Source organism: Numenius arquata, chromosome 11, assembly GCF_964106895.1.
Source record: "Numenius arquata chromosome 11, bNumArq3.hap1.1, whole genome shotgun sequence".
Classification (NCBI taxonomy): Eukaryota; Metazoa; Chordata; class Aves; order Charadriiformes; family Scolopacidae; genus Numenius; species Numenius arquata.
The window spans coordinates 25,365,910-25,377,992 of NC_133586.1; the positions used below are offsets into that span (position 1 = coordinate 25,365,910).

The following is a 12,083-nucleotide window of genomic DNA, read 5'->3' on the forward strand; positions in this document are numbered from 1 at the left end:
CAGGGGCTTGGAACTAGATGATCTTTAAGGTCCCTTCCAACCCCTTCCAACCTAAACCATTCTATGACTCTATGACTCTATGTTTGGAACAGATGCTCGTAGCTCAGTGCCAAAGTCCCATATAGCTTTGGAGTGGAGATGTGCCGGGGGTGAAGAAAGGATAGAACTGTGACTCTCAGCTGCTGGAAGAAGTGTAGAATAACCTGAAGACTGTTTAGTTGTAACCATTGGATGATCCACCCATCTTCCTATTGTGCATCTTAAACTTCTACTCATGTCTAGCCTGTCTGGAGTGGGTGCAGACAGTGTGTTCAATGTATGTTGGAATGCATTCCCTATAGGAATAAACACAAAACACTCTTAAGATGTCACATGGAACTGAAGTTGCACTTAGGTTTGCTTTGCTGAGAAAATGCACTTGGTATTAGCAGCCCAGTGTGATAGGTTAATGCATGCTTCAGCTGGTGGTGTATATATTTTTTTGAAAGCATCAAGAAGCAGAGTTGCAGCAGGTGTTAGAGATGAGTCTTCTCCTTCCCCTTCCCCATTATTTTTTTAGTTAGCAGAAGGTCAGCAACATTTTAGACAACCTGAAGATGTGTTAAGGATGAAATAGGCGGCTAAAAAAAGAAAGTTGTAGTGAAAGAGTCTTTGAATAAAACCGTGAGTTAACCATTCAATACAAGGGGTAGTCCTGTTACACCTTTGCAGGGCAACTCTGCTAAGGAAAGGAAATCATCATGAAGTCCTTTTGTGCAGTTTTGTGGCTCTGAATTGAATATGATTGCCCAGGTACAGAACTCAATAAATTAAACATTAAATTAAAGCTTAAGATATGCTTTTATGTCTTGAAGTTATCATTTTCTAACTTGATGTGCTTTCACAGATTAAGAGAATTCATGGAGATGCTATTAGCAAATGCAATCAACCTGGAAAAGTCATTAGGTGAGCAGTAGACCAAGAAAGAAAAGTGCAAATGGAGGAGGAGAAAGCACCAACCTTCCGAAAAGCAAAATCTGATCTAGCACAAGATGTACAGGTTATAGTTAGGGCATTGACAGTCAATACTTCTAACATGCTCAAAGGCAAACTTAGGTCATCATTAAAACAGTGTGATAACAAACCTACGTGATTGCCAGCTCCTCTTCAGATCCAAAGTAGGCAGTTTCAGATTTAGGTGGTTAACTTCTCAGAGACACTTAGGAGTAAGTAGGGAGCAGAAATAAAGTTAAATAGATGTAACTCAGTATGTGTTTTCAAGAGAGTGAATACACCATACTTGGGTGCTTGTATAATTTTTATAATGCGAACCTGACCTCTTTTGTCTATTAAAGAGAGGCACTGACAGGCTCTAGAGAAAATGCTGTGAGTCTTTCTCAGCAGTGAAGAAGGTGACTGTTCCTCATATTACTCCTTGCCTGTACTTTTGATTCTCGCTATCTATTTTTATACCTGGGTCTCTGTTTCCATTGGTTCTGTGCCACTGTTTGGTGCTTAGCTTCCTACTTTACCTGAGTTGTGTAGACAAAAATGAAGGGAAAAGGAGACATCAGCATACCTTATCAGCATCATTTTGGAACATAGTAACTTTCTTATATATCCAAAAGGACAAATGCAAAAGTCCGAGGACACTGGGGGGAAAAAATATGGAAAATCAACTTAAAGAGAGAAAGTGAGTGAATGACCGAGGCAAAAGAGATAGAAGTAGGAGGGCTGACTGAAAATTAAGTAGAAAATAAGAATGTACTAGAAAATGGAAAGGAAAGAGGAGACTATTCAGTGGAAACAGACAAGATGGAGAAAAGTACAGAAACTAAAATGAAAAAAAGAGGAGGGTAGTATAAATACGGAAAGCTGAACTGTGGCTAGTAATAGGGGAAAAAAAAATCACATATGAAACAAATATTTAAGAAGGAGAATAGATAAACAGGGAAAAAAAAAAAAAAAAAGAAAAGGATAAGTTTGAGAGCCAGACTGTGAACAAGAAGACAATACTGGCAGATTTAGAGCTGCCAGTCCAACTTGACTGTCCATTTAGGAGAGCTCGGAAGCCATTAATAGAGACTTGAACTGACAGGACCATACAAGTCTAGTAGAAGATCTTGTTTAATAGGATAAATAAAGCAATCTTTTAAGTAACTTTGTGCCAGAATGTACCTATTCCTCAGAAATATGGCTTTACTGGTAGACCCTTCAGACTTGAGATCTTATAGGAGGTTTAAAATTAACAAAATACTAATATGCCTGAACATGAGAATAATATGTATGAAATGCTTCATGTGTAGGTATGAATGGGCCCCCCAAAAAATAGGTCAAGGACTACCTGAGTAATAATTAAATTGTGTGGATAGGATAGGAAAAAGATGACATAAGTAAAACTAAATTACAATCATAGAGCTCAAAATGTGTGTATAAAAAAAAGAGATTAAAACCAGCAAATAAAGGGTGCTATTGTGCATGTAATGATACTGGTTATGCATTGTCTATGACAAATTGCTGTCAGGATCTGTTACTATGAGCATGAAATAGGAGGACTCGTGCTGTGAGAATAGTTTATCATCACTAACAAACAGACGTGTGTATAAGATATAACACAAAAGTAATAAAACATTGGATCTATACTATACTATACTATACTATACTATACTATACTATACTATACTATACTATACTATACTATAACCATACTGTGAATTATATCCCAAGGTGGTTTAGTATGAAGTTAATAAAATTTCTTGGAGCAAACCCAGGTTTCTACCATCCCCTTCTCTTTTCTAAGTGAGTACCTCAGGTTTAGGATGCAGAATGACCCGTCTTATATTGCTGTTCTTTTGACCTTGAATGACGTAAGTTTTTGCCTTGTTTCAATAAGGAGGTAGAGAACATCATGTGGCTTATGATGAAGGCACTTTCTAGGGAGACGAGGAAAGAAACTTGAACTCATTAAAGCAGAAAATTAATTTGAGTCTTTAATTTCTGGGCAACTGTTCTGACATGTTCATATACAGTTTCAAGAGGAGGAGACCTACCTTGTAACTTTGTCCCAGTTCTCAAGCTGTAATGAGTGGCATGCAACACAGGTGAAGAGAAGCATAGGGCGAGGCAGTAGCCAGAGGTAGGGAAACAAATGAAGTGATAATCTTCTGGAAAAGATTTGTTTGACCAAAGTGTTTCTCAACCAGTTCACTGAGCTGAAATTTAGTGGTGATGGCTTGAGCTGAAGAATCACAGTCTGCATAAAAGAGTGACTGTGGCAAGACAAGAAAACATTTGGCAGTAGGCTTTGCGGTGACTTTGAAAAGGTGAATGTTATTTTGTCAATGTCCAAGTTGTTAATGTCCTTCCATTTAGAATGGTGCATTATGGTCAATAAATTACTGAAAGGATTTTGAAGTCATCAGAAAAATATAGCAGAAGACAAACAGAATGAGTCAATGAGTCACATCCTTAAATTTTAGACTAGAAGTGAGAAATAATTCAATGTACACTGGCAACCAGGAGAAGCAAAGAAATGTATTTTCTGTGTCTCTTTGTTCTGTGTGGTTTGTTTGAATTCAGGTTTACAACACAGATCCCTCTCTATACCCCAACCCACCACCCATTTTCTTTACAAACTATTTTCTAGAATAACAGCTAGTACATTACTGCAATGAAATTGTGACCTAAATACGAACCGGATTTTTTCTGGCTGTTTAGCAGCCTTCATTCCCATAATAGCAATGTTGTAAGCTTTCAGCTGTCCTGGATACAAAAAAAAAAAAAAAAATTTTTACCAGTTAGATTCATACCAATGTGAAAAATGGATTTAGGGAAAGATACTAAAGAACAGAGCCTGTTCAACTGAGAAATTTGGCACCATACCTATCTATTTCAAACAAGGGAGAGGCAAGTTGCATGTGAAAAGATGAGTTTTCAACAAGTAATTCAAGTATGGAAGATGACTTGAATGTAGGAGCAAAGAAGTTTGGCGTAGAAACAAGAATTTTACATTACCTCAGGGAGGCATTTTGCAGTATTTTCAGGAAGAGAGAGAATCCCATGTCCCCAGAAAATCCCATACAGAGAATGCAGACCATATTCTGAAAGAGATCCAGTTCAACTGCAGGGGTCTATTTAAGGGGTTGCTCAGTGGCTGGGTTCTGACTTCAGACCCTACTTTCTCAGATTTTGGGATGTTTGAGATCAGATTCCTAAACTGAGACTGATGGAGTCTTGTCAGTCAGGGAGCCGCTATAGGGTATGAATCCCTTTCACTCCTGCCTTTACATTGCCTTATTGTCTCTAGGTAGTATCTTTCTGATTGGGTAGTACTTGAGATGTGGGAACTCACCAGAAACAATCCTGTACATCCTTCAGAGAAGAGTGGGGAGGGATGCCTGAGTGAAGTTAGTAGGGTGCAGAAGAATGCAGGAATCCCAAGACAGTAAAGTGAAAAATGGGGTTGGACTGAAGTGTGAGCATCCTCTGAAATTATCAAGAAGTTTTTTCCATAGATCTCATGAGTACCCATGGTGTAGAAGATGATGCTACAGTCCACCATCTCACTGGAAAAAACTGTGTATAAGAAACTGTATAACTTTGAGTCATTGCCTTACAGTTCACGGGTATTGTTTTCCACTGTGGTTGATGTAATCTGGCCTGTGACTGATCGCTGTTCCTTTCCTCTGGACTTGATTTAATTCTGAGTCAGACAGGCAAGTTGTAGGCACCACACGTGAGCAGGCACAGAGAGAAGAATTTTTTTTTTCTAGATGCTGACACTACTTACCTGCTTGTTAATGGCTAAACTATATGGATTATCTAGACTTGCTTCCACCTTCTTTTGCACACTGTTTTATCAGTAGGCAGAAATTGTGTGTGCATTTATATGGTATGCAAGTAATCTCAGTGTTGCTAAAAACTTACATGCTGGCAAGACTACATGCAGAAATCTAGAGCCTGATCCTTGGAGCTGGTGACTTTCCACCAGTTCAGAAAGGAGCTACATCATGACATTGAGTTGTTGGAGATCGTGTTTCAGGGATGTGAGTTACTGAAGGTGATATTATTTACAAAGAAGCAAAATGTCTTTTCAGATGTTGAAGTAACTTGGAGTTCTTCAGTTAACATGTTGTATTTTCATGTTTTTCTGTTTTCCAATATGTCTTTCTCTCTCCTTCTGCTGTGTGAGACTCAGAAATAGCCAGAGGAAGGACTCTGCATAGTGTTCTGCAATGAAGCAAATTGAACACAGATTTATTGCTGCTCAAGCAAATTTAGATGATTCTAGTTACAATGTTATATAAAATGTTCCTTGTATAGGTGTGATTTGAAATCAATGAGCTTTTCAAGGCCCTAAATATCTACAGAACTATATCTGTGTATAATTGTATCACTCCCAAGAGAAATATTTGCACAGAAATATTTCTGTGGCACTGCATTACACTGCTCCTAATTCAGGCATATCTATATGTAGAACTGTTTCAAGGGAGGCTTGCATACGAATGTGAGGACTTTTCATACTAAAATAGTTACATTACTACAACCTCTAGTATAGATACATGCCAGTGTATTACTATTGTGATATAGTAAATTTTCTTCTGCAGGACTTGATAAAACCAGTGTATTCTTTGCTATGACCTTATGTTTGTACTCACATTTAAGGACTCATACCATTTAATTTAACCAAGCTAATTTAAATGGTGCAATTTTTGTATGTCGGCAAAGCCCAATAGGCTTGTGTATATAGATACTGCATACGGGCAGTATCCAATCACTTCAGGGGTTATCAGGTTTATCAGCAAATGGTTATTTGCACCTGGTATGTTTTATCAGCTGTTTTTGCTGCAGGGATGGATTCTGATGCTGTTGCTCTTGTGGAATCATCTGAATCCACTGGACACATTTTTGTCTAGCGAGCTTTGAAGGTGTTTCAAAATTTGATGCTTAGATGAAATTTCAAGAAATTACTGGAAAACAAAACTCTGAGAAAAAGAAAACTAGAAAGCCTCTAAGCCTCAATTCAATCAAAACTGAAATTACATTTTTCTGTGTTTCAATTTTTGCCTTTTGCTAGAAAAATCAATATTACTACAGACCAGATCCTGAAGTGTTTTCTCAATGGAAGTTTTTCCTGAATTAAAAATCGAGGCCTTCAGGACTGACTTGGCATTATCACTGAAACTTATGGAAATAACTAAAATTATTGTGGCCATTGATGACTTTTATATAGATCTAGAGGGACTTGGGAAACATCCAATCAGAACAGAACAAGTGTCAGTATATCACTTATAAACTGTGTAGTCAGCATCAATTGTATAAAGCTAACATTTTTGACAGAGACTGTTACGTTTGGACAGTGCTACTGTACATAAACCAAGCTACAGTATTAATTTGTAAAATGAAAATCAGAGTACTTATTTTATGTGTGCTATAAAACTTACAAAAAGGCAAGAAGCCAGACAATTGTAGGATTTACGATTCTGAAATTAGGAGAAAAATTTTTGAGGAACCTTAGGTTTAAAAAGATGTTTGATGGGAATGAAAATATTATGGGTTATGTTCTAGAATGTCTTGGTTAAGTGTGTGTGTGTGTTATCTCTGTTCGGTTTTACATTCTGTGGTGTTTTGCAAAATGTTGGATGTACACAGTCTTAGCTGTCCACTGAGAGACAGGATGTGAAGAAAGATGAACCTAGGTAGGGTGTAACTAGTGAGGTGACCCAGGATTTGAGTGTTCATCAGCCCTTCCTCACTGGGAGACCCAGCTGGAATGCAGTAGGGCAGAGCCTGAACATCCATCAGAAGTAACTCATTGGGGTCTAGGAACAGCGTGAAAGATTCCTCACTGGTATTAAAAAACCCTGGATGTGTGATTGGTGTGTTTCATTCACAGTAAGTAAAATCAGCTTGTGACTAGAAAGGCATTGCCTACAGAGATGAGTTTTGTTTTCCCTCCACCTCTTAGCAAGGGCATTGTCCATTTCCAGGACAGTCTGTACCAGCATGTTTCTTAAGGCAGAGCCTTAGATGTTGCCAATGTTGCTGTGGCTTTTGGCCTGTTATTGGTGTGCTGTATGTTTGTTAGAGGACTTTGTGGCTGTACACATGGGAGCCGTGGGGCAGACATAATCCATGGACTGTCTGGATGAAACCACTATTTCATTGTCTGGATAACTGGGGGTGTGTCCCTTTGGGTTTCTGTTTTAAATGGTGACTGCAAGTTGTTTTGACACATGAATGGATAGTTCATGTATATTAGCGCTGCTATAGCTTTTTTATAGCTTTTAGCAAGGTGTCATTTTTGGGTTTGGTTTTTTGTTTGTTTGTTTGTTTTTGTTTTGGGGTTTTTTTGTGAGGCTGTCAGGGCATTTTTTTCTGAATCAGTGAATATTGTATCTTGAAGGTGGGTAGGTAGCCAAAAATTTGAAGCTGATTTATATTTAAATGTTTGGCTCCTGTTTACAACTGGATGAAATGGGCACATTTCCTTGTGTTCTAGGCACTTGGCATCTCTATCTGCCCTTCTTGGTCTGCACAGACCTACATTTATCCTACTTATAAAGATAAGCAGGATTGGGTGGTTCCACAGCATTATTTGTAGACACTGGGGTACTCAGCACGTTAGAATAAATATATGGCAAATAACTGGGCCACAAAAAATGGGCTGAGAATCAAATAAACCCATCAGCCAAAACATAAATAGAGTAGTCCTGCTCTTAATATTGTCTCTTCAGTTAATGGTGGACGCTGATAAAAGGTGATAGACTGGTAATTGTTATTAGCAGTGCTGAGTCAGAATTAGGACAATCTTTCTCTGGGGTTTCTGCCTCAGGTACTTTATGGTAAAAAACCTTTGGGATTTACAGTGTCAGGTTGTAACATGGTGAGGGAAGCCTAGGCCCACAGAGGGGAATGAAAGAGGTTTTAGCTGAATGTTTGGGTCATCCCCTCACCTAGACAGACCAGCCCAATCCAGTGAGGATTCATTGGCCATTCCAAAGACTTTGTGGGACAAGCCAGGAAAAAAAATAACAGGGAGAGAAATATTAGCAGAGAAGCAGTTTCTGCACTGTGTAGTAGGTACAACATAGTTGCACCCCTGGAGGACTACGGCACATAATCAGAATGTCAGGTTGGAAGGGACCTCAAGGATGATCTGGTCCAATCTTTCAGGGCCTTTCTGGTCCTATGGTTTGTCTCATTAAACATGTCAGCTTAGTGACTTAGGTGTTGTATGAATGAATGCTTAAGTTTATTGCCTTTGCTGGGATTTGTGGCACTGGGGTAAAACTTATTGTAGCTGCAGCACCCTCACCTCCACTGCTGAGTTTGTTCAGTTTCGTGGTCCTGTTTGTCAGTTCTCCATCACAATGGTAGAGGAGAAAAAGACTGTAACTGGAAAACAGATTTTGCTGCATCTTCTCTCCAGCTGCGCTTGATCACCTCGACCCTGTCTGTTGCATTGGATGAGAAACTGAAGCCCACCTTAAATATTCATAACTCGTGGGTGTGACTTGCAGAATTCTACCAGCCGAGCTGCTTCGGGGCACAGCAAGGTCGAGAGGGAGCTGAGTGGGAGGAGGGTGGAAGCGAAGCAGGGGGGCTCGCAGGGGTTGGGCAGAGGGACGGTGCTGCAGCAAGGATGAATCTCCGAGGGAGCAGAAGGGCAGGTCTCGAAGAAAGAGGTCGTCAAACATACTGCAGCAACACACAGACGGCACCAGACCTGGCTGGAAGCCCATTTTTTTTCGGAGCCCTGCGCTGATTTAACCCTCCCAAGCGGATGTACTTTAGCACTGCAGCAGCAGGTCCAGAAGTACAGGCGGGTTGCTGCCCTTCTCCCCCCACGCCCATCCCATCCTCCTCCCAGCGCCCCCAAAGCTTCAGCGGTGAAGCCGGAGACGAGGGGCGGTGGCGGCGCTGGAGCCGCACCCCTCCCTGCTCGGCAGCGACAGCCCGCCGCCACGGGTAGCGAGGGGCCCGGCTCACCGAGGGGCCGCAACACGTGGGTGAGGACAGCGTGACGGGGCTCCGGCAGAGAGCGGGGGGCTCCGCAGGCAGCTGGGGCTCCGCAGGCAGCGGGAGCGGGGGCGGCTCCCGCCGGCGGCCGTGTCGCTGTTCCCTGCCCAGGTGCTGAACCGGAGCCAGCCGCGGCTTAGCGTCCTCCCCCGCCTCCTCCCGCGCAGCAGCTGGAGCCGGAGAAAGCGGATCCGGCGAGCCCCGGTCCCTCCTCCTTCCTCCTCCTCCTCCTCCTCCTCCTCCTCCTCCTCCTCCTCCTCCTTCTCTTCCCCGGAGCGGCCGGAGGGAGAGAGGTCGGAGCCGCCGCCTCGGGCAGCCGGCGGGCATGGACCGGGCGGCGGCGGGGCCGGAGGCGGCCGGCGGCTGCTGCTCGCCGCTTGCATGAAACTACCGGGCGGCGGCGGGGAGTGAGGCCGGGCCAGGGCCGGGCGAGGCGGCTCCGGGCTCCGGCAGCTCCCCACCCCCGCCGGCCATGGCGGCGGCCGTTCGGTGGAGCCGCGGCGGGGCGGTGGTGCTCGGCCTGCTGCTGCTGGGGCTGTGTGCCGGCCGGGCGGCGGGCGGGCCGCTCCGCTACTCGGTGCGGGAGGAGCTGCCGCACGGCGCCTTCGTGGGCAGCGTGGCGAGCGACCTGGGCGTGGATCCGCGGCGACTGGCGGCGAGAGGAGCGCGGCTTACTTCGGGCAGCGGCCGGCAGTACCTGGAGCTGGAGCTGGGCCGCGGGGCGCTGCTGGTGCGGGAGCGCATGGACCGCGAGGCCCTTTGCGAGCTGAGCCCCGCCTGCTTCCTCAGCCTGGAGTTGGTCATCGAGCAGCCCATCGAGGTGCACAACGTGGAGGTGGAGGTGCTGGACATCAACGACAATGCGCCGCACTTTCCTCGCCAGGATTACCTGCTGGAGATCAGTGAGTCTGCTGTGCCTGGGGCCCGCTTCCACATTGAGAGTGCCCAGGACCCTGATGTGGGCACCAATTCTGTGCAGAGCTACCAGCTCAGCCCCAACCGCCACTTTGTCCTGGACCTTAAAGGCTTTCAGAGTGGCAGCAAGCTCCTGGAGCTGGTGCTGCAGCAGCCGCTGGACCGGGAGCAGAGTGCCCTGCAGCAGCTGGTGCTCACTGCAGTGGATGGTGGGGACCCCCCCAAGTCCAGTACAGCCCAAATCTCTGTGCGAGTTGTGGATACCAATGACAATCCACCTGCCTTTGACCGCTCCACCTACACTGTGAGCCTTCTGGAGAACTCCCCGCCTGGCACATTAGTGGTCAAACTCAACGCCTCAGACCCCGATGAGGGCTCCAATGGGGATGTGATCTACTCCTTTGGCAGCTACACCCCACAGAAGGTGAGGCAGCTCTTTAGTGTGGACCCACATTCAGGGGAGGTGCGGGTTAATGGTACCTTGGACTATGAAGAGGCATCCTCCTATGAGATCTATGTGCAAGCCACTGATCAGGGCCCTGTCTCTATGGCTGGACACTGCAAAGTGCTGGTCAACATTGTAGATGCCAATGATAATGTTCCTGAGGTGGTCCTGACCTCCCTGTACAGCCCGGTGCCAGAGGATGCAAAGGCAGGAACTGTGGTGGCCCTGATGAGTGTCACTGACCAGGACTCAGGTCTGAACAAGAAAGTGACTCTGCGTATTCCCCCTGGCCTCCCCTTCACACTTAACTCTTTCAAGAACTCCTACACCTTGATCACCCAGGGCAAACTGGACCATGAGAAAGCAGCAGCCTACAACATCACAGTTACGGCTACTGACTCTGGAAGCCCCCCCCTCTCCTCCCAGAAGGTGATCCATGTGGAGATCTCTGACATCAATGACAATCCTCCACGATTCGAGGAACCTGTGTACTCAGTTTACATCCCTGAGAACAACCCCATTGGAGCCTTGTTGTGCACTATCAAAGCCACTGACCCAGATGTCGCCGAAAATGCCTATGTATCCTATTCGCTACTAGATGGTGAGATTGAAGGGCTACCTGTTGCCTCCTATGTCTCCATTAAATCTGACAGCGGCAACATGTATGCTGTCAGGTCTTTTGACTATGAGACACTAAGGGAGTTTCAGGTGGTTGTCCAGGCTCAGGATGCCGGGATCCCACCACTGAGCAGCACTGCCACTGTCTACATCTATGTGGTGGATGAGAATGACCATGCTCCGCAGATTCTGTATCCTACCTCAACCAACACTTCAGCAGCCCTGGAGATGATCCCACGCTCAGCATATGCTGGATATTTGGTAACCAAAATTATAGCCATTGATGGAGACTCAGGACAAAATGCCTGGTTGTTCTTCCACCTGGTGCAAACCTCAGACCCAGGTTTGTTCAGGGTAGAGCTCCATACTGGGGAGATTAGGACTACTCGCAAACTGGGTGAGGACAGCACACCTATTTTCAACCTGACGGTGGAGGTGAGAGACAATGGAGACCCACCGATGTCCTCATCAGTAGCCATCACTGTTGCTGTGGTGGACAGAGTTTCCAAAATCATCCCTGATACAAGAAGGCACATTAGAAGTCCAAGCAATTACTCAGAGATCACTCTTTATCTCATTATCGCTTTGAGCGCCATATCCTTCGTTTTCCTTTTCACAATCATTGGGCTTACTATTATCAAGTGCTACAGATACAGTCTGTATGGGGACTCCTGCTGTGCAGGGTTCTGTGGGGTCAGAGAACGGTGCCCTGCTGAATTGTACAAGCAGGCCAACAACAACATCGATGCTAGGTTGCCCCACGGTTTAAAAGTACAACCCCATTTCATTGAAGTGCGGGGCAATGGGTCTCTCACTAAGACCTACTGCTATAAGGCATGCCTAACTGCAGGATCAGGAAGTGACACTTTTATGTTTTACAATACCTGTGGCCCAACAGGAACTACTGGTCCCTCTGCAGTGATGACTGAGAGGCATCTGACAGGACAGAGTGGGCAGAGTGCACAAAATCTGATCATACTTAAAAATGACTCCATTACTCCTAATGAGGTGAGGCTACACTGATAAACGGTCAGCACCGTGCTCTGAGCAAATCTATGCTTAAGCAGGGATTCAAACTGGAAAACTCAGGTTAAGCGTATTGCCT

At 44.7% G+C, this 12,083-nt stretch overlaps 1 protein-coding gene across 1 annotated transcript in view; it reads left to right on the forward strand.

The window, feature by feature from the left end:
- The first annotated feature begins 9,472 nt into the window (after nt 1-9,472).
- Nucleotides 9,473-12,083, forward strand: part of LOC141470441 (protocadherin alpha-C2-like) — a 46,665-nt gene continuing 44,054 nt past the window's right edge. Inside the window, 1 exon segment of the mRNA XM_074156460.1 lies at nt 9,473-11,986. Coding sequence (XP_074012561.1) covers nt 9,473-11,986 — 2,514 coding nt within the window.